Source organism: Alosa pseudoharengus, unplaced genomic scaffold, assembly GCF_046254945.1.
Source record: "Alosa pseudoharengus isolate Yale_2024_CS ecotype anadromous, Long Island Sound unplaced genomic scaffold, YU_APseudo_1.1 YU_APseudo_1.1_scf_15, whole genome shotgun sequence".
In the NCBI taxonomy this organism is placed as follows: Eukaryota; Metazoa; Chordata; class Actinopteri; order Clupeiformes; family Clupeidae; genus Alosa; species Alosa pseudoharengus.
This window is the reverse complement of record NW_027468620.1, coordinates 26,965,856-26,988,548: the sequence shown is the minus strand read 5'-3', so window position 1 is coordinate 26,988,548 and position 22,693 is coordinate 26,965,856. Positions and strand designations below refer to the sequence as shown.

Below are 22,693 nucleotides of genomic sequence, written 5' to 3'. Positions count from 1 at the left end.
AGGTTTGCTGGTATACTGCTTGGGTCAGCTTCCACAGCAATTTGTGGGACAGACTGTGAAGAGTAGCCTGGAATGGTCTGTACTGGGATGAGTATACTGTAAGTATGAGGTGCTGTTTGTAAAACACTGCACATTGTTTTGTCCTGCATAGTTTTTACACATTTAACATTGGCACATATAAAATAATGCTCTACAATTTTAACTGTCACCTTTCAAACATTTACAGACAAATTAATAACTCTGTCAATATATTTTTCAAGGGTATATTTTGCAGTACTGTGCAGATTAAAACAATGTTCGACGTTTTGCAAACAGCACCCCATACTTATACCATAGTTATATAGCTAAATGGCCTGTTATAGGTTATTATTCCACTTAGACAGTATGAAACAAATCTATTGCTATTACTGTATAGTCTAACACTTGCTAACTTGAATAAAATGTGTTATTGATAACTATATGTAACATATTTGTGAAATAATAAGTATGAAATACTTTTATAAAGTAGATTTTTACCATAGGTGGATTGCCCTAATGTGGGACATTTATTGCTTTTCGGACTTCAGTAGTAGGCTCTATTATGCTAATGTGAGGGCAACACATTAAATCCACATCCAATTTTGATCACAGGACCCTACAGCTTTGGCTTTCCCATACTTTCACTGACATTCATTAGTCTGGGGAAGAGCCACACCCACTGGAGCTTAGGTGTCCCACATTAGGCAATGTCCCACATTAGGACGATTTAGTATACTGTTTTATACAATAAGCTTATGCTTCCAAAACATATTGTTCGCCTAGGCCTACAGCATGGACGATGCTCACCACTAGGTAGCGCCCAAGAGCCACAGAGTGGAGTAAAAGACCAATTGGCCCAATTGGCATGCGTAGCCTATGACAAGATGTTTGCCGTGTTACTGTTTCCGTGAAGGGGAGATGAGCCGAAAGCAACCAAGTGGGTGATGAATTTATAGTTTTATTTGTATTAACTTGTTCCATCACTTCAATGAGAATGCTGCATGCATCATTGTCTAAAACAGAAGTTTTGACCTAGACAATAATATGGGACAAACTTAAATCTGTTTTAAACCAATATAAACCTACATAAAATACAATTGGAAATATATGAATAGGCATTTTAGCACATAAAAGTGACACACAGTTTCCTGTCATTAATTAAGCCATGAGCTCCAAGGAGCAGGGGTCACGGACGTAGCCGAATTATGATTTAGCTAAACAGATGTTGCCATTTAAGAGTAACAATCTGGGAATTTAACTGCAACAGACTGAAATGCAGCTGTCTGACAGCACTTTTGGAGTATAGAGTTTAGAGTATGGCCGTGGCAGACTGTTATGACATTTTTTATTATAGGCTGAGTATTGGAGAAATTCGTACTGGGTTTGGTAAGTGCATTTGTAAAGTAGTGTACTTTGTTTGATTAATAAATGGAGCTAATTATGTTCATAATCACGCATATTTTAGCTGTAATGTTACAGTAATTCAGACACAGGTGCAGGCCAACTTAAATCGGTTGTACCCTGTAATATGTCAGTGGTTGTGGAATGGTTAAGGAGCTGGGCTAGCATGCAGTAGCCTGAAAAGTTGTGGGTTTAATTCCCAGCTTCCACCATTGTGCCCTTAAGCAAGGCACTTAACTCCAAGTTGCTCCGGAAACAATGTAATCACTTGTAATTTAGTTGGCATAAGTAAGTCACTCTGGTTAACAGTGTCTGCTAAATTAATAAATGTACTAAAACATATGTGGTGCTGTCTTCATCTGAACATGCTGGCCTGATACTTTTTAAAATTTTCAATTAAATAGTCATTATATTAGCCTTTACTGTATGGCTATGTGTATATTATTAACCTCAAGGCCCAAGCTCCTGACACGTGGCCTAGGCCAACAACGATAAGTTTCTAGAGAGACACCTGCTGAAGTGTCTTTTTAGCATACAGATGCAGCCCTCACATCAAATGAAGGATCTTCTTTGCTGATTGCCTGATGTTGCACTAAGCAGTGGTTGACCCCACCGTTCAGTCGTTTGACCCCTCCATACACACCACCTAACTGGTGAGATGTGCAGGAGTAAATAGATGCAGGAGCCGCAGGCATTTTATTAAAAGCCCGGGGAAGTCTATAAAATCAGACATTGATCTCCACACCGGCAGTTTACCACTAAAACATTTTTATAATCAGCCTTTATTGTTCTCTTCCTCCTTGTGGGAGATCCGACCATGTTCATTTTTAAAAGGCCAAATCAACCATAATTCAGTTTATAAACTGCGGCGCCGGTGGAGGATGCCGGCATGAATATTCATCAGCCTCCCTCAAGCTGCCTCGGCCAGTGATTCATTAGGCATATGTAAATATCACTCACTTTAATTGTTCCTAAACTGACTCAACATAATGTTGTCATTAGCAAATTATTACTTATTTGTGAAACTAATGGTACAGTATGGCGTGCATGCTAAACCCGTACCCCCAACACACGTGTGTGACTGCAGTTATGATCCCCTTTCTCCACAGCCCGCGGTATGCTGCTCCTTGCAGCCGTGATGGATGGTGCGGGTCCCAGTCAGAGTGATGATAATGAGGGAACGTTAGAGAGGGTGGCTGTGTGGTTGTGCTCCTCTGTTGATGTGCCAACAATTAAACAAACTGGCACTTTGATGGGTTTAGGGCACCGTTGATCTTCCTTGTACGCCCCCCAGCCGTCAGAAGAAGCCACAGACGTGCGCACAGACTTTTACACACCCGCACTTCTGCACTTACAACCCCTGCCACACAAACAAAAACAGCACACACACACACACACACACACACAATTACACACGCAGCCGCACACACACGCACACGCACACACACACACACACACACACACACACACACACACACACACACACACACACACACACACACACACACACACACAGATCACACACACGCACGCACACACACACACACACACACATACACACAACCACGTGCACATACACACATTAACACTAAGAACACACAGAAAGAGTGAGATCATTGTTTATGGATCATCCCATCTACTTCCATGGCCCTTTCATTAGGATTAATGATATGCGTTCAATTACCAAAGGCTTTTTTAATATACAGAGAGGTAGCATATCACACATCGTTTGATGCAGACCTGCTGTGTCGTTTGTCCTCTTTGTAACAGCTTTTAAACAGAGATCTGTGGAGAGTTGGAAGTTTAAAAACTTGGAATTACGGCTGTAAGCCATACCACTCTTTTTATAAGCAAGACTTAATTTTTTTATTTTTATGCTGAGGATAAATGTAGATAATATGTTACAGTCCTGGTTGATATTGAACATGCATAGCAGGCTATACCTTACATCTTGCAACTGTAAACCTTGCAGAAAACTCACTAAGCCACTTCATTTATATTTTTGCCTTCGCTAAATAGAAGCACAGCAAGCTCCCGGTGCTCATTATAATTTTATTGGATATAAAACTAAATACTTTTAAGGAACGTCACAGAACATTTATAATTAAAACATCTGGTTTTCTGTTAACCCCGGCATTGCAATTGCAGTTTTATTTTCTGTGCCCACGCACAGACCAATTTACAATTGTGATAAATTTCTCCAATAATAAAATATGCCTTAATGCCATAAAAGCCGTCTGCTGCTGTTTCTTTATGGAATTCTGAGCGGCCCTAAGCCTCCATTAATGAAGCGATGGTGTTTGTAAGAAATGCAAATCTTTCGGGCAGGAGACACTGGCTATGAATAACACAGAAACACTAGTCTAATACATTTCAGTTGAAACTTAGCGAATACCTAATACTTCAATTATATAGTTTATTTTATTTTCTTAAGAGCATCAAAATGAATTAATGAACTTTATATGGAAGCAAAATGGTATAGAAAAAGCAGTTGCATAATATTTTACATTCTCCAGTCATACATTTATTTTTGATCCAGCCATATTTTATATTACAATTGTTTTAAAAATGCTAATTATACAATTAAAATAATAAATTACGAGAATGTTATGTAAATTTGATTATATATAATTTGAATACTTTCAAACATCGGGTATGTCAGTGTCACAACTATGACACGGAAAAGGAAAAGAAAACCATATTTTACTGGAGCATTTCCTTCTGATCCAGATTTTTCAGGCACTGCTCTGGGCACTGAACGTGTGTTTTTATGACCAGTTCAGGCCAGCGTGGTTGTGATGGCCCTAGCAGACCTGGGACCTTGACCTGTGGGTCCTCTGGGGGACGGGCTGAGTGCTGGCCCTGCAGAGGTGCTAATGGGGCTTAACGAGGACATTGCAGCTTTTGTTTAATCACTGTCCATCACACACACACACACACACACACACACACACACACACACACACACACACACACACACACACACAGTAAAGCCTCTATATCCCCAACTTTCACTGTCACAAACATGCACATTTTTACAGCCCAGTAATTAAACTGTTTGGAGTGTTTTATGGTGCCAGTTGTGCTTAGCACAACAGCCATGACAAAACAGGCAAACAAAAAACAGCAGCCCTGCGCTGACAGAAAAGAGAGTCTTAGGAAGATGAAGAGGGAAGAGAGAAAGCTCAGAGAGATAGAGAGTCATAGAAAATGAGAGAACGAAAAATAAAGAGATGGAGTGAGAGAGGGGGGAGGAGGAGAGGGGCAAAGATAGAGAGAGGGGGCTAATAAAGTAGCCTGATGGATGAGCTGCTTTCCCCTAAGGATTTGACTCCATGTAAATTGGCCGCGACAATGCATTATGGATAAGGCGTTTGAGATTATAGCTTGTTAATGTGTCCACCCCCCACCCCCCAGTGCCTCCTCCCTCGACTCAACACCCCCGCTCCCCCGTACACAGGGCCCTCTGCTTGTTTGCTGGCGATGACATGGTCACCTCATTGTTGGGGCGCACAGGTCTTTAGGTACAGATGGAGAGAGAAAGGGGTGTGTGTAGAAGAAGACGGAGGAGGGGGGAAGGAGGGAGAGGGGGAGCAGAAGGGGGAGGTAGGGAGAGAAAGAGTGTGTGTGTGTGTGTGTGTGAGAGTGTGTGGGAGTGTGTGTGAGTGTGAGTGTGAGTGTGAGTGTGTGTGTGTGTGTGTGTGTGTGTGTGTGTGTGTGTGTGTGTGAGTGAGTGGGAGTGTGTGTGAGTGTGTGTGTGTGTGTGTGTGAGTGTGTGAGTGTGTGAGTGTGTGTGAGTGTGTGCGCACGCAAGTCTGTTAGTGTAAATGTGTGCGTGTGTATGTGTGTTTTTGTGTGTACATGTGAGTGTGTGTACATATGCACACGTGCATGTGTGTCTCTGTGCGTGTATCAGCGTGTGCATGTATGTGTGTGTGTGTGTGTGTGTGTGTGTGAGTATGCTGCAATCTGCCAGCCATTGTGACTCATTCACTCAGAGGGAGCGAGGAGAGACCCCCAAAACAGTGACCAGCGGGGAACATCCCAGTACAGCCAGTGGGGGACAGAGGCTGTGGCCATATGCCTCTGTAACACACACACCCCTCCACACACACACACACACACACACACACACACACACACACACACCCCTCTCCCTGAGCTCCGTGTGGCCCACACAAGGCCTCCCATCAAGCCAGTCTCCAGGCCATCTGTTTGCGGCAGGCTTGTGGGCTGCACAGGCTGGGTCTGATGTGGGATTATGCAGCAGGCCATCCACAGCGGTAGGGACGCACAGCGGAGGATTACTGCAGGGTCAGCCCATTGTTCCACAAGCTAATCATGGAGGATATGAATACGCTATGGAACGCAACGACATGGCATCGTCTGTGGTCCAGCTATGGCGTGCCCTGTATGGCCCAGACAGAATTTTTAAACAACTTTGCAAATGATTTCTCCTAGAACAATGGCGAGCATAAGGGTGTGCCCCTGTTGATATTGTGACTGTGAAAACACATTATGCTGTTTGTTGAGACTTGCTTAGGTCATATTGAGAGATAATATTGTGATTTTACTATTTAAGTTAGAATTGAAAGTTGACATTTTTGGTTATTAACAAATGTCAGGTTGTTTGGGAAGATTGGCATTAGTCCCAAGCAGCAATACATCCACTAGCTTTCTGGCATCTTTGGGTCAACACTTATAGTAACTGTAGCTGTACGTCCTTTATAAGTCTATTAAATAGGAAGTTTGTAAGTCTCAACTGGTGTTTTAAGCCCCCAACGTTGTCTTCAAGGCAGCGCTGCCTGGAAGGCGTTAGGGTAAGGCATGGGTTAAGTTTAGGGTTAGGGTTATGGTTAGGGTTAGGATTAGGTGCCTTTAAGTCAACGGTGGCAGGGCTGCCTGGAAGATGACGTTGGGGGCTTAAAACACCATTGAGCGTCTCAACTGGTGTGCCTGATGAAACCACACGTTAACATGAGCATGACTTTCTTTCCCTGGTTTACTGTAATAAAGTAGTTTTCAAGACTGTCAGACTTTAGACCTTAATTAGGCACTGTAAACTAATCACAAACATGGCTGCCGCTCATAACACATCAACTTCTCCAGACACTTTGGGCTCACATCCGGACTGTCCTGATTTGACGGAGTCGGAGCACCATATGCTGGACGAGCGAGGCACCCTCGCTCACCCCAGCCTCCTTCCCGCAGATCATAACCACCGCATCGCCAGGGCTTGTTTATCGGATGCGACTGTTAGCGTAATTTATGTCCTCGCTCGCGTTCCTCCCTCCTCTCCGCTGTTGCATGCTAAAGAGCCAGCCATAAGATATGCAAATGCCCGCGTCGGCCCCCCGAACTCCAGCGCAGTAAAACAAAGCATTTGCATTTGATAGAGCACATAATAAATGGGTTATTAGCATTTTAAATGCGTCAAACAAACTTTGGAGGCGCTCGCCGTGCATGCTAGCCGGTTTTAAATACGCCAACACACGTGAGCGTCTCAGGTTTATATATGGCATGGCTGAATGTCAATCAACTGTTTATGGTCGGGCCCTGCATTATGAGCCTAAATCAGGGGAAAGGTGTTGTGAGTTAATGTTTACAATGCTCCGTGTTTACAGGATGCAGTAAGAGGAGACATGCAAATGTTTTTGATGTTCACCCCTAATATGAATTGTTTGATTCATTCATCCATTCATTCATACATGAGCGCAGTATAACAAGGAGCTAGTAGCTAGTAGCAAGTGAGCAGCTTATGTTTGGTCAGTCAGACTTCATTGGATATAGCCACAGATACACTGTACATTTTTACATTAAGTAATTAAGGGCTTTAATACAATGTAATTGTAATGTATGTACATGTACATACTGAATGTGTTATTAACCATAAGTTTAGCTAATACATTCATAGTTCATTTAAAGTGCCCAGAATAATTTGTACCCAAGTTACGCCTGTCGGTGTCTAGTACAGTTCTCCTAGAGAGTTCTCCTAGAGAGGGGAAAGAGAAAGCTGATTTTGATGACTAATATCATCCATTATTTAGTATTACAAGGAATACACAGATGGCAATTCTTCTAATAAATTCCCTTGCCCCATCTACAGCATTTATTTTTTCACTCTCTGAATTTTCTATGAAAATGTACAAGGTATGAAACTTATGATGACTTTAAGCGTTGTCATTTTATACAGTACAGTCACATCCTATTTCTACACCAGTGGTGGAACACCTAACTGTAACTAAGACATAATGTTTTATTTATTTGTGATACTCATGTGCAAGTACAGCTTATGTTATACATATGTGTGTTATGTGTGTGTTTGTGTATATGTGTCCAGATTTGTGTACATTGTTTTTTTTATGTGTGACATTGTGTGTGCATCAGCGTGTGCTTCGATTTGTACATACTTTGGAATATATGGAGGCCATGGTGATAAACACCACTTGTGGTCATTCCAGGGGACGGGGTGGGGGGGTCTAATTTGGGTATATTAAGAGGATATATTTATGTATTTGTGTGTGCTTGTGTGTGTTCCTCTCACACACCGGTCCCAGAGCAGGTCCGGGCCAGTCCAGATTTGCAGTGAGTTCGGGGAAATGGCGTCCATGCCACTCTCCCCCCATTACTATGGAAATCAGGCCAGTGAGACAGGTGGCCTTACAACCAACACAATTAACTTTCTCCATTAGGCTGTGGGCTTACAAAGCCGAGCGGGGTGACGAGGAGCTCACTAAACACACTCTGCCCCCGAGCAGCAGCAGTGGCAGCCTGTCCTCACTCAGACACACACACACACACACACTCACACACACACACACACACACACACACACACACACACACACACACACACACACACACACACACACACACAGTAACACAAATACCTACTTTAGAGGCAAGGTGTCAAATGATCCCCTTTATATCCCTAATTATTCCCACCCATACTAAACACAGGCATTATTTTTAGCCCTTGCATTTGTAACTTTAGGATAGAAGAAGGACTTTTATATTTCACTGTAATAACTCTGGACAGTAGACATTTGTCTTGGAAATGGTTCCCCCTGTGCAACACGACTAAACACTGATACTCTCACGGTTCTTTTGGACTGTCTGTTTTTCTGTCTCTGTTTTTCCTCTACTCCTTTTTTCTTCTTCCGTTCCATCTCTCTCTGTTTTTCTGCACTCTCCCTCTTTCTTTCAATCTGTTTGTGTTTCTCTGCCTGTCTGCCCACATCCCTCTAATGCTCTCAGGGGGATCCATTTATATATGCAAATCATTTACTTCTTTGAAATATTCTGTTGCCCACAAAAAGAACAATTTTCCTTTGACAAGGACTGTTTGTGGATGATCACACTAAAACAGGACATATCAGAGGACTGCTGCTTATTCAGTCCCCAACTCATTTGCAAGCAAGGATTTAATCAGACAGACAGAGCCCATTTTTATTTTATTATTTGATCTTATAGACATACAGGTTGTTTGGATCCATAACTGACAGAAAGTTTCAGAGTGATTTGAATAATTCTGTCTAGAAGAACAATGGAGGAACAACAGCACAGTCTTGCTACTGTGTTACCTTGGTGCAGTTACATGGACCTGGTATGCTTACAGTCATTTTTTGTTATCATGATGTGGAAATGTGATACTTTATATTTTGTTATCATGATGTGGAAATGTGATACTTTAGATTTTTGTTGCTTGGCACAGGACATGGTCTGCCCTATTCAGTCTGTTCTTAGGACTAAATTATCAGTGTTAAATAGACCCTACTGCTGGCCACTGAACAACCCTGTGCTCAGTTTGATCGTAACCCCCCCCCCCCCTCTCTTTCAGTCTCTTTATCAGATTGTAATGCTTTTTCTTGGAGGCCAGGGGAAGACATGCCTCCCCTGTTTTGTCTGACAATAGCTGTCAATTTACATGTAATTACTTTAAATCATTTAATTGTTTTGTTCATTCTTCAATGTTAGCACCTAGCATAGTTGAACTTATTGCTGCACTATTTGTAATTGACTGATCGAGAGATCACAGCAGCAGGTGACTTTATATTATCATTAAACATTATTGAAATCATCTACTTGCAATAGCGGGTGATTTTTGTTGCGCAATTGGCTCTACCCGCCTCTACCCACCGCAACTTTTATGTGCTCACACTCACAGAACTTTGGCTCTGAGCCAAAGTGGGAGGGTTGGGGCCTGATATAGCTGTTATTGGGCCAACAAAGTCCCAATATAGAATATGCTTTGCCCCCCCCCCCCCCAGTGATTTTCAAAATGTAAATAAGAATATTTCTATATTTCTATATATTATATTACATACTGTATTATTATATTATGTCTTATCTCATTTGGCTTCCTCTGAGTTGTTCCATGCTGGGGTCAAACTGGTCCACTGTGGGTCACTGTGTTGCTGTGTCTGTGTGGGCCGTCAGTAATTGGATAAGTGTTGGTTTAACCGGATGCTGGGCCCACTCCTCCTCTGCTCATCAGACAGAATTGGCAGAGCTACCTGACAACCCAACGGCTACAGACAAGAGAGTACTAATGAGGTGAGATAGCACAATGCTGAGGGAGCAGATCTCATGGGTCTCTCGGGTGAGGCGTGAAGAGTGAGATGGGAGAGAGAGAAAGAGAGTGAGATTGAGGGTAATACACATAGAGTAAAACTCAGGAGGAGAGATAGGAAGGGAGAAAGATGTTGAGATTGAAAGAGAGGCAGTAGATAAAGAAGAGCCAGAGATCTCTTACTGTAATGCATTAATGCAGCCTAAGTACAATGCTATACACTTTTGTAAAGATGTAAATGTCATTTGTGAATACTGGCATAAACCCTTCATAAACACACACATGTTGCTTTTCAAATATGTTATTGAGTGCTTATGATTGTTATAAAATCCTTATGTGGATATACTTCATTTGAAGTGTTGAAATATCACCTTGAAAAGCATATTACATTTTCATTGGTAAAATACTCGACAGAATGTTTTGTGCATGAGAAGTTCTGTATTGAAACTCAACAAAACGTGAAGGCAAATTCCAGCGTCCACTGTTTACTTGCAAGCATGTGTGGTCAACCTCTATCAAAAGTTGAAAGGGGAGACAGAGAGTAAGACGTAAATAGAAGAGTTTAACAATAAAAAAGAGCGTAACATTAAGTAAATAGAGTTTAGATCAGTGTCAACTCATCGCTTCCAAATGCCGCACATCTCTGATCGTGCAAGAACTAAAGAGCGATGCTTTAGAAAGGCTGGGGTATTGAAGTGCAAGACCATTGAGTTATGTTGTTTTCTGGGCGCTTCCATGGTAAAGAGTTTTGTGATCTCTTTCTCCGCTTGTTTGGGTTTGGAAATGTTTGCCTCCACTGTTGGCAAGACATCCAACAAACTGTGACCCCGAGCTGGCAAGCCTTGTCAGGAAACAGAGAGGATGCTAGTCCTTGTTGTTGGATTTCAGAGGAATTACAGCATAATAAATGTTTGGAACAAATGAAAATACTTACAGTGGTCCACATCCAAGTCTCTTTTTCGCAGTATTTCGGGACATCGTAATTGATAATTTTAGACCATTTTGAACTGTTTTTGTAAGTTGTTGATCTCACTAGATTTTTTTGTCTTTTTTTTTGGTTACTTGTTTATCTCACTACTGTTGCCTTGCTGCATCATGGTCAACAGACAAACACCCACAGCAACAAATCATGCTCCTCTTCCAGCGATGAATGAAGCCGTTTGAAGTGAATAGTACCTACATCACTGACACAGCAACGTATTGTGTTCCAGCTGCTATGCTCTAATCACTGTTGGTGGGAAACGATGACCACAGTGTAATGAGAAGCTATGTGTGTGAATGTGTATGTGTGTGTGTGTTTGTCTCTCTCTCTCTCTCTGTGCGAGTGTGTTTTTGTCTCTCTCTCTCTGTGTGCAAGTGTGTGTGTGTGTGTGTGTGTGTGCCTGTCTCTCTCTCTCTCTGTGTGTGTGTGTGAGTGTAAGTGAGTGTGTGTGTGTGTGTTGGGGGACAATCAGTAGAAGAGAGGGCTATAAAAAGAGACAGAGCGACCCTCCCACAGAGTTTACTGGGCCGGCCACTTTAAATGGCTTTAATCCCCATTAGGTCATAAAACAGCAGCCAAGAGCAGCACTCCTGCTCTCCGGGAGAATGGGGCTCAAAGGCCAGCTGCGCCTGATGACCTCATGTACAGTCTCAGGAATCAGGATATACAAGCCTGGATCTCTTTCAGGGTGGGGTGGGGTTAGGGCTGGGGTCTCATCAGTACCCATCACTGCCACTCACAACTTTACAGCACTCGTGTAGTTTGTGTGTGTGTGTGTGTATGTGTGTGTGTGTGTGTGTGTGTGCGTGTGTGTGTGTGTGTGTGTATGTGTGTGTGTGTATATGTGTGTGTGTGTTTTGTGTGTGTGTGTGTGTGTGTGTGTGTTTGTTGCAAGGGGCTATGTTTAAAGGATGGAGGTACGTGGCGGATGGGTGGGTGGGGGGGTGTAGGGGTGGCACACCATCTCAGGGACAAGCTGCTGGTGCAACTTCAGTGGAGAGGCTCTTGACAATCCCGCGCCACAATGCCACTTGTGAGAGTTAGGCTGGAGGGACAATGCTGAGGCAGGTCCCACTGTGCCTGCCCAAGACCCGATGAGGATGCCAAAGAAAAAGACGAGGAGAAAGAGGGGACTCGTCTGGATGGAGGGGTCATCAGAGAAGACGAGAGCGTGTGTGTGGGTGTGTGTGTGTGTGTGGGTGTGTGTGTGTGTGTGGGGGGGGGTTATGGGGAGTGCTCTGGTGCCTCTCTAAAGCAGCACCCAAGGGGGGTCGCTTTACGTTGCACCCAAAACATCCCTCTGCGCCGGATCAAGGATCACCCCTTTTCACGACATTATTCCCCTCCGCCTGTTTCGCCTATTACCACATCTGCATTTTCTCTGCCGCTTACCTCCCACATTGCGGAGCCGGGCTAATGTGTAATTAATGAAAACAACCTCACTCCGATTGACCGGCACAATGGACGAGCGGGAGCCCCCACCCACCCCCCCCCTGGCCACAGCCGCACCCGTTGTGGGGCGGGAGAGGGAGAGGAAAGAAAGGCCGAACCCCTCTTTCCCCTCATGTCAAGCTCGGCTCCGGCACAAAGCTCGCTCCCCTGTGTCCGGCTTATCCTGGCCAGGCTTACACGGTAATCTGTCCCCCCTGCTCCCCCTGCTCTTGCAGAGAACCCCCCCCCCCCCACACACACACACACACACGCAAAAAACCTTCATTTTCTGGTCATGTGCACTCATTGAGAGGGGCCGAACCGGACACAAAGTGACATACAAAGCAGAAAGGAGGCGAGCGGGCTGCAACACAGTCTGAAAGGGAAGGCGAGGAGGTGGACAATTGTCCTCTCTGAATGGGACAGTTAAAATAAGACGGCGAGAGGCTGTTGCGGCAATGGAGTCTCCATCACTACATGATGGCAAGCCCTGCCACACAAGGCCAGACCCACCTGAAAGAAAGATGGGAGAGAGAGGGAGGGAGGGAGAAAGACTGAGAGATGAAGAGAGAGTGAGTGAAAGATATCGAGGGGAAAAAGTAGAAGTAAGTGAGTTATTGTGTAAAAGAGTTTTTTAAGAAAGAGAGAAGAAGAAAGCCAAACACAAGGCGTTCAACGCATGGGCCATCTGCCAAGGAGAAAACCCAAGGGTGTTTACAAAAGGCATGTTCAGGCTAGATATCACGGATAGATATAAAAATACATTTTCTAACGTTTCAATCAAAGACAGACATTTTTACAAAAATTTAAGACAAAACTTTTCTTGCATAAATTAATACTTTCACAATTATGTCACAAAACTGTTTGACAGAATCATTGGATATTTGTCATTGTAACAACAACATAAAAACAGGTTTTTGGATAAAATCTGAAGGAAAAATTCCACCCAGTAAGTGATATTAATGTTCCGACAAACAAACTTTCTAAATGATCACGGTGCCTTTAATGGATCACAATGATAAGTGCTCAGTGTAAAGTGAGTGACAGCTTTGAAACCACAGACTACGAATTGCCTCAGAAAGCTTAAGGAATTTACAAATGGTTTCAGAACTTGCCAATCTAACAAAGGACATGAATGGCCCCATTTCATCCTGAATTATAATTTCTCATGTTTTGTTTAATTACTGAGACAGTTACTTCAGAGGAAAATAACTTTCAAGTAAAAATAATTAGAACCTACATATTCATTGTGGAACCCCCTTTAATTAGCAAGCATGTACTGTTTGATCACAATGATAATGAGATATTTCTAATTTGAAGGTTTGTTTACTTCTCAGATAACAGAATGCAGAATCTAGTAACACAAAGCAACAGTGATATTGATAGATGATGATACTTCCTCACAATCAACTGTGATATCTCTCTATCATTTTTGGAAATCTTTTGACCAAGCATGCAACCCTAGATTTTGCAGGAAACATCAAATACAGACTCAAACATTTTTGATACTTTTACAAAGTTGACTCACAATGTTTTACATCTTGACAAACAATGTGTGGCAACTTTGTGTGAGAGGTGGAAAAGTTCTGTTTCTGAGTCTGCATGGTGCCTTTAGCGGTCTGAACTCTAAATGTATTTTTTTTTTGTTGAGAGAACACACATCTAGCCCCTACAAATGTAGAGTAAATTATATATTCTTTCAAAAGTATTATCAATAAAATACTATTAATATGCTTTTGGTTTTTCTTTAGCACTTTCTGAAGCTCAATAATGGAAACTGGAGCGTAGTACTCATACAGCATTTCCACTTCGTTGGTCATCTTTGAAAACTATTATTAAATATTAAAATAATATTAAATGCTAATATTACCCTAATCCTCAAATGCTCATTTGAGTTGAGTGACGTGAACGGCAAATCAATAATAGTATCTGTGGCCCAACCCATGTTTTGCTTAACTGCGCATACTAGAAATGAGGAGATACCCCTCTGTGTGTGGGTACGACCTTGACCTCTCTTTAAACGTGTAGCCTAGTAGCCTGTCTTACTCTGGCAGTCCATCTTTTGATGCCATCGTTGTTGGAATTGGGCCCGCTGGCTGTAATAATGACAAGAGCGGTTTTAAACAAAAGCTACCACTCTCTTCAGACAGTGCTAACAACCCTGGCCATTCTCTCGTAAGTTCTCTTCTGCTTGCCTGGGTTGTGGACTATGCCTGACCACCCTGGAGATGCTCAAAGCTGTATTTTGCTGTGCTGCTAATTATATTGTGTGTGCAGTGAATGGCTCTTTTTAACAGGTCTTTGGGATGTATGTGTTTACGTGTCCAGGGTTGGGAGTGTTATATGTAGCCTGAATTGCTAAGGATATCTGACAAATGAACTATAGAATGTCCATACCTCTGTCAGCCACTGCATGGCATGGACTGACAATCTAGAAAGGCTGCCACCCTCATCTAAGCGCACGAAGGATAAGTAAAGATTAAGTTATAATGAAGTGAATTTGTTTAATTTAATGAGACCAAATGAGAAACAGACTCAGAGAGTGCTGTGTTAACAGAACGCTGTTGGAGTTTTAGCAACAAAAAAGTGCATTAATATGCTGCAGCATTGATGTAAAACAGAAACATGGCCAGGACCCAGAATGTTTTCATGATTTACTGACTATTTGCCTGGTGATAACGAGCAAGTTTCAACACTGTGGTCAATGATTGATAGGTTTATTGAATAATATATCATGGTTTAACAGCTTTTTTACTTAAGTTAAAAAACAAACGAAACCAAATTCTGTCACATTTTATATGCAAATGGTCTAAAACCTGAGCTTAAACCTCCGCATTATCTCTATAGGTCTAAGAAAATTGAGTTTATAAGATCAGTGTCTCAATTCTGTCTTTTGTTCTACTAAACCACAACAGCCTAATGATACTGACAGGCAACAAGTGTCTGCCAGGACTGCATTAGCCCCGCTAAACAATGGACTAATACTATGTGAATACAATGGATGGTGAAAACTAGTGTAATCTGAAGCATGTCGTTCACTGTTATTGGGTGTATGGAATACAATGCAATGCAATATTCCGGTACTGTATATTCAAAGGTAGTTAGTGAAGAGACAAGTGAAGTGGATGAATGTTCACTTGTCTCTTCACTAACTAACACTAATGATTTGCTCAAAGCAAGTGCAAGACATTTTAATATGAAAACTGCATCCAGAGCCGAAGCTTACTCAATAATTCAAATTCCTATTTTTTTCCGAACTTCAAAATTGTCCACCAAACTTCATCACTATTTCCACAGGCTCCCCCACAGATCACGTTGGCTGAACACAATATTGGGTTTGTTTTGGTAAAAGATAAAGCACTATGAAAAGACAGAGGGAAGCCAAGAGATAGACAAACAGACCACCACTGACACTGAAAAACAGAGGATGAACTGCACAGAGAGAAAGAGAGAGAGAAAGAAAGAAAGAGGGTGAGAGTATCAGAGGCAGGGCATGTGAGAGTGGGAAGGCCATGTTGAAAAGGCTGTGGGCTTAAAGGAACAGATTCAGCACATCAGAGGAGGCCTGCTGAGACAGTAGCGCTGAGCAAGGGCCCTGAGGAAGGAAGAGAAAAAACGTCCCTCCATTAGGACCCAATCCCTGATGCTGTGGTAGGAGGGTGGCAGAGCCGAGAGGGGGGCGAGGGGGACATTTGGGGGCATGTGCAGAGGGGCTGAGGAGTTTTGGGGTGGAGACTCATAAGCCACTCCAGCTCAAACTTCCTTGACATAGTGGAATCCCCCCTCCCCAAACACACACACACACACACACACACACACACACACACATAGAGATAACATGCATAATGCACAAACACCTTTATACATAACTGTTTTTGACAAACAGAAACACAAATATGGCTGTGTATAGACACACACACACACACACACACACACACACACACACACACACACACACACACACACACACACACAGAATCCTTCTCCCCATCTCCCACATTGAGACATTTTTCCACATTGGCTGGATTAGGAACACTTTCACTTAGATCTATGTGGTTGCCCCACGGACAAAGAAACACTTGGGGACAGGATTAGTAGGCTTAAAAGGGATTCACATATGTCCAGTTCAAGCAATTGGTATTCAAAGCTTTACACTTTCAAATGCCACCAAGAGAGAGCAAAGAAGCCCGGAGCTTTTCTTTGCATTGCAGTACCTTTATGAAGAACGCTTCTCTCTCTGTCCCAACAATGGCACTCTGAATACACATTTTCACTTTTTTTACTTGTGTGTGTGGGGGGGATTTTATATCTTAAGAACACCACATAGAATATAATCAATCATCCTCTCTCTCTCAAACACACACACACACACACACACACAGAGAGAGAGAGAGAGAGAGAGAGAGCAAGAGAGAGACGTTCACACACATACACACACACACACACACACACACAACACACACACACACACACACACACACACACACATACACGCACACACACACACACACACCATCCTCAGTTCAGCTTCTGAAATGGATGCTGCTGACCTACGTTTCCAAAATTACCTCTGCATTGAATTCTGTCCTTTTTGTGTCAAGCAAAGGCTTGAGAGGAACTGTGGAAACTATTGATGTGATGTGTCTAAATATTTATCAGCTACATTTGGCCCTGAGGGGCAAGCCCCCTCTGGAGGCTCTGAGACAATCATGGACAGCATGATGCTCTGGCATCAAACCATTTCTAATTGACCCTGCTAGGACTCAGTCAGCCCACACACAGAAATGGTGGCATTATGCTCAGATTTGAAAAAGTAACATAATCACAGACTAATGACTCTGGATTTTTATGTGGTGAAGAAGCTAAGAATGTTTGAAAATGTCAATATGCACCATTTCTGGGACGACACAGAACACTACTATATGTATAATGGCAACAAAAAAATGATGTAATTGTATAAAATGGCTACAAGGTATAATATTCACCATGTTAAATAAAAATAACAGAGAAACCACACATGTTATGAGTTTAAATATAAAGCATTATCTTGGATAATATGAATTTAAGCCAGAATAGTCTTGAGTGATCAAAATGTTTCAGACATTCAAGACAGAGGCTCAGCAACTGGTGCAAAGATTTAGTTTGTCAGATCATCAATGAATGTAAATATGATCCATATGCGATTACAAATGCATAGACTTCCCTGTCTGAAAATAATTCTGCTGAAATTAATTTGTGTTAGATGTGAATTTCCACAGCTTTATTATCTTCCATCACCAATACCACTGCTTTTTCAGGCTTAATATAATAATAATAATAATAATAATGATAAAAATAATAATGTTATATTTGTATTAGTGTTATTATTATTGACATTATTATCATTAATAATAATATTAATAATAATAATAATTATTATTATTATTAATATTATTATTATTGCTAATACTATTTCTAGTAGTAGTCTTGAAGTAGTAGTATAAGTAAAATACTACCATTATTAAAATAATTCACATTTACTGCAGACATAATACAACTCCTAAAGTAATACTGTATGTAGGCTACAGCAGCATGCTTTTGATTGACCCAAAACACAAATTTGGAAACATGTAATACAACTAATGCCCTTAAAATGTGGTATGAGGGGACAAGACAAGTAGACACCGTTTGCCCAGTGCATATGAATATGAATACATATTTTGATAGCCTATTTAATGTGTTTCTTCATAGACATAGCCTAATGCTGGCATGAACGAGCTAACTCTAGTTAGTGAATCTGGTTAAAACTTTAGAGCACCTGATGATAGCGCTTAATGCAATTAAAACCATATAGGCTAGGCTATATTCGAAACTTTACAAAATGAACTGATCATATTACAGTAGGCTGTGCAGTGTGCATGGTAGGCCTACTGATGACAGAAACATTGATGTTGTGATTTACTATAAATCTAAATTTAGCCTATATCCTAAGTAGGCTATAGGTTGAATAAAACTGCTATTCATATAGCCTAATCAGTATGAATACTCGTAGATAGGAAAAAACGCTGCTGCTGCAGCCGCCTTTCCATTAAACTAAATGCAATTCTATGATGGGCTATAGAGCAAATAAAATGTTAGATGGGCTCTGGTCTTTGAGGTCCGTAAATAGGCTCCATCAGTCTGGTAACGTGAGCCTAAGTAAACAGAATATGCCACTTCATCCGAATCCGGAGCAGCCTGCTCTCCAACATAACGTTGTTTAAACATAGCCATTGCCATCTTTTTTACGCATATTTGGTGTAGCCTATTCATGGCAGATCATTGCGGAAGTATAATTGCCTATATGAAATTTAACTTGGTCATGGCTGGTGACGGAAGCTGAAAGCACGTGATCGTTGAGTTATCGCAGAAAAAAGTTTCCAAAGTGAAATGAAATGAAAATACATTAACATACTTACTAAGCAATATTAGTAGCCTAATGAATGGCCAATCTGTTAATCGACATTAACCAAAACCGACATTAAGCTATAGGCTAATACAAATGTTAAGACAATATTCTGCAGTTTAATCTGAAAAATAAAAAAATCAATGTTAGCAAGAACAAAGTAATGATACCAACAAATGTTCGCAACAATAGAAACTGCACATAGCTATGCAGTCAAACAACCGTCTTGAAACGGCATTAAGCAAATTAACCATGGATGCAGGTCGTCCAAAACATGCTAAACGTGTGTCCCGCCAGCTTTACAATGCGGTTGTAAGGTGCATCTGATGAAACAGTTGTTTTGAACTGACCCGGTATTATTTCAAGAGAGCCGAGGAGTGTTTTCAAGTTGCCTTGGTTTCAGAGGATCCCGGACTGAAGTGTCCCCCATGGTGGCACTACAATGAATATGAATAGATGCTCCTTTGGTCAATGGGACAGTCAAAGCACACCGCCCCGTATAATGTGGACGTCATCCTAACAAGAGCATTATGAATAGGGGGTTCCTTTTGTCTGTCTGCGCTCTGGCTGCACTATAAATGCCAGCCCTCTGTTACCTCGCCACAGACCAAGAGGTGCACACGCGAGATCAAAAAAGGCACGTTAAAAGTTTGAGCAAGCCGACAACCTCTCCGCGAGTGCGTCGACTCGTTATAAATTCCCTTGAAAAAAAACAAAATCTAGAGGGAGGACATCAGGTGATTGTGCTTGCGTTACTTAAAACTATAGGCAGACAGAGCGGGAAGCGACCTCCTACCCAAACCGAAGTGATAAAATGAATTCCGACTCGAGCACTAGCAGATCTTCATCACCCGATATGGATGAGATGTATCTACGCGACCATCACCTGTCAGACGGGCGACTCAACTCGGTGTCTTCGACTCAGAGCGAGCTCCTGCATAAAATGTCAAGCGAGCACATCGGCAGGAACGGGGATAAATCACCTGGCGGGAGCAAGTACAAGCTCAAGAAGCAAGTGACAGAGCAGGAACTCCACAGCCTGCGACTGAAGATCAACGGGCGCGAGCGAAAAAGGATGCACGACTTGAACATGGCCATGGATGGCCTGCGTGAAGTCATGCCGTACGCGCACGGGCCGTCGGTCAGGAAGCTGTCAAAAATCGCAACTCTCCTTCTTGCCAGAAACTACATCCTGATGCTGACAAGCTCTCTGGACGAGATGAAGAGGTTGGTGGGGGAGATTTACGGCGGGCATCACTCAGCGTTTCACTGCGGAACGATAAGTCACTCCGGCGGGCACACTGGAAACCCCGCACATCAGGTGCATCCACTGCTCGGGAGCGCACTGACATCCTCCACACCCTCCACGCTCTCCTCGACCTTACCGGGACTTACCTCCATCAGGGCGCCACACTCCTTGATGAAGACGGCTCCAGCACCTCCTCTGCAGCTCGGCAGTGGCTTCCAGCATTGGGCAGGTTTGCCATGCCCCTGCACCATTTGTCAGGTACCGCCTGCACCCCATATCCCCATCACCTCAACAGGATTAACGAGACTGTCTAGCGAGAAGGAAGTGATGAAGTGAAAAGGGACTTTTTAACAGCAGTGTTATCGTGCTCAGTTTGACCTGGACGGACTAAGGGAAAGTGCTGTTTTGCATGCGTTGTTTTTTCTGTTTATTTGTTTTCCAGAACCCCCTATCTCCTCCTTGTAACAAGGATTTCGTCAAAAAAAGACGATGAAGGTAACCATTTTGCTGGCCATTACGTATGACTCTACATGCGTTATCAAGTGTGTACATATTTTTGGACTTGTACAAAACTTAGTGTAGGCCTATATGTTAATCTGCTGGAGCTTTTACGTGCGCCTGACGCGCATACACTGTCATCCGCGGAAATTAAAGCACAAACTGACTTGTTGATCATAACTGTAATGGACAGAAAAAAAGAGCAAAAAAATCGCATGTAGGTGTGAATTTTGAAACAGGCACAATTCAGTGATATGAAAAATGCCGTTGGTTCCTTGTAACAAGGATTGTAAAATAGCTGTCTGTATAACTAAATGAATGTGTGTTTAGTTCGCCATAGAGCGATATAATATTGTCTTCTGACGATTTTATTGGATTATGGATATAGTTTTATTCTAGATGTGTGGCTCTGTAGGCTACTTACGTGCATTTGTATTGGAGTCTTTTAGCATGGCTTCTGGTTAAAACCACTACAAGCATGTTTGTTCTGCTGGAAAGATTTTGTTGTGCCAGAGACTGTCTTTATTTTTGTACATTCTTGATGATTAATGAAATATTTATTATTGCCCAGTGTTCCTGGATGAAATTTCAATAAAAATGTGACACTCAAATATCATTGTTTTGTGCGTGGTGTATTTAAGGTAGGCTTTTTGTGGAAGCAGACCAGGGGAAATGAAGAATTTTGTCAGGTTATTAAACTTGAAGTTGTAGTAGTCTAGCTACTTAAATTGGCCATCAATATAAAAGGAAATATTTGCACCCTAGTGAGGTTCCAATTTTCATAGAATGAAGTTCTATCTTATGGAAGCAACCCAGACCCACAACCCAGACAAGGCTGCATTAGGCCTACACAGAGAAAGGGTGGAGATGAAAACATAGGCTACAATTTAGAAAGGCTAAATGGCCTATGTTGTAATAAGCACTATCACAGATACTTGTAAATAATGCATGCATTATTATGTATTATTTTGTTATAGTATTGCATTATTACATAATATCACTTACTTAATTAGACCTATTAGACTTAAGGCTATAACAGGTTATAACTAATGATAAATAAAATGCTAAAATAGCCGAAACACAAACAGCATGACAATGGAAACCTTTAACATTACATGACCATAGGCATTAGGCATTCGCCTATTATTATTATTGCTACTGCTGTTATTGGTTGCATTATTAATTAACTGACTGAATTGATCAATGCGAGTTGTCCATTGATTATCGAATTAAATTGCATCGAACTTGTGGTGAATAACATTATGCAGCATTGAGGCAGCTGAGGAGGCTGAGGGCTGCGTGAGGCCCATAAGGAAAACAAAGCGCTCCACCAGTCCCCTGGGTGCTTTCAGCAGCGCAGCCCTGATCAGATAGGCAGCCACAGAGTGTATGTTTGTGCAGATTACAAGTTAATTGTTCATATGGGAATGGGGAGAGCACGACATCAGAGAGAGTGCTCGGATTACAGGATCCTAAATGCAAAAGATTATGCATTCAGCGTCCATTCTTAGAGCATGTAAATGAGCTAACGGATTCTAAAAGAAAGCCTTTTGTAACGTTCCTTGTAGAGAAGCTCAAGTTCTTTCGTCCGAGTAACTGCGTTCGGTTGGGCAAGTGAAAGAGGACTTAAACAACTTCGGAGACTATTCGCGCCAGATGGAGCAAATGAAGGCCCAGAGCGTATAAAGATGACAAGGCACAAAATCTAGGAAGGAAATGTCAGATGGATAGGTCGTCTCTCCACAAACAGATCTAAACTGATTTACCTACTTTTTTTTACCACAGCAGAACATATAGCAGTTAGGCTAATCATTAGGCAAGCCTAATGAGGTAACTGTCAAAACAATTAAGTGGCCTAGATGGCTTAGGCTAATTGTTTCACGGCCCGGATAAACTATAAGCTACCTAGATCAATTTACTCCTTATGCTAAGCTACTAAACACTATAACTTTTGAAGTGACACGTATGCACACTGCTATTTAGACTTATTTTGAGAAGCTTTTTATTTTTTATTAAAGATTAATCTTGTCATAATTTGTGGAAGGTTAAATATGTTATAGTATGTCTGTTGGTGCCAATCTCAGATAGGCCTACAAAAAATAACAGATAACCGTGTGTT

The 22,693-nt window shown here is 42.0% G+C and overlaps 1 protein-coding gene across 1 annotated transcript; it reads left to right on the top strand.

Moving 5' to 3' along the window:
* Positions 1-19,641: 19,641 nt before the first annotated feature.
* Positions 19,642-20,412, top strand: olig3 (oligodendrocyte transcription factor 3). Its single transcript, XM_076285111.1, has one exon. It carries the CDS (start codon positions 19,642-19,644, stop codon positions 20,410-20,412), a length of 771 nt encoding a protein of 256 aa, XP_076141226.1.
* The last annotated feature ends 2,281 nt before the right edge of the window (positions 20,413-22,693 follow it).

What these genes read in the sequence shown, in the direction of transcription:
- olig3 (XM_076285111.1), top strand. Translation starts at nt 19,642, where the DNA reads ATGAATTCCGACTCGAGCACTAGCAGATCTTCATCACCCGATATGGAT.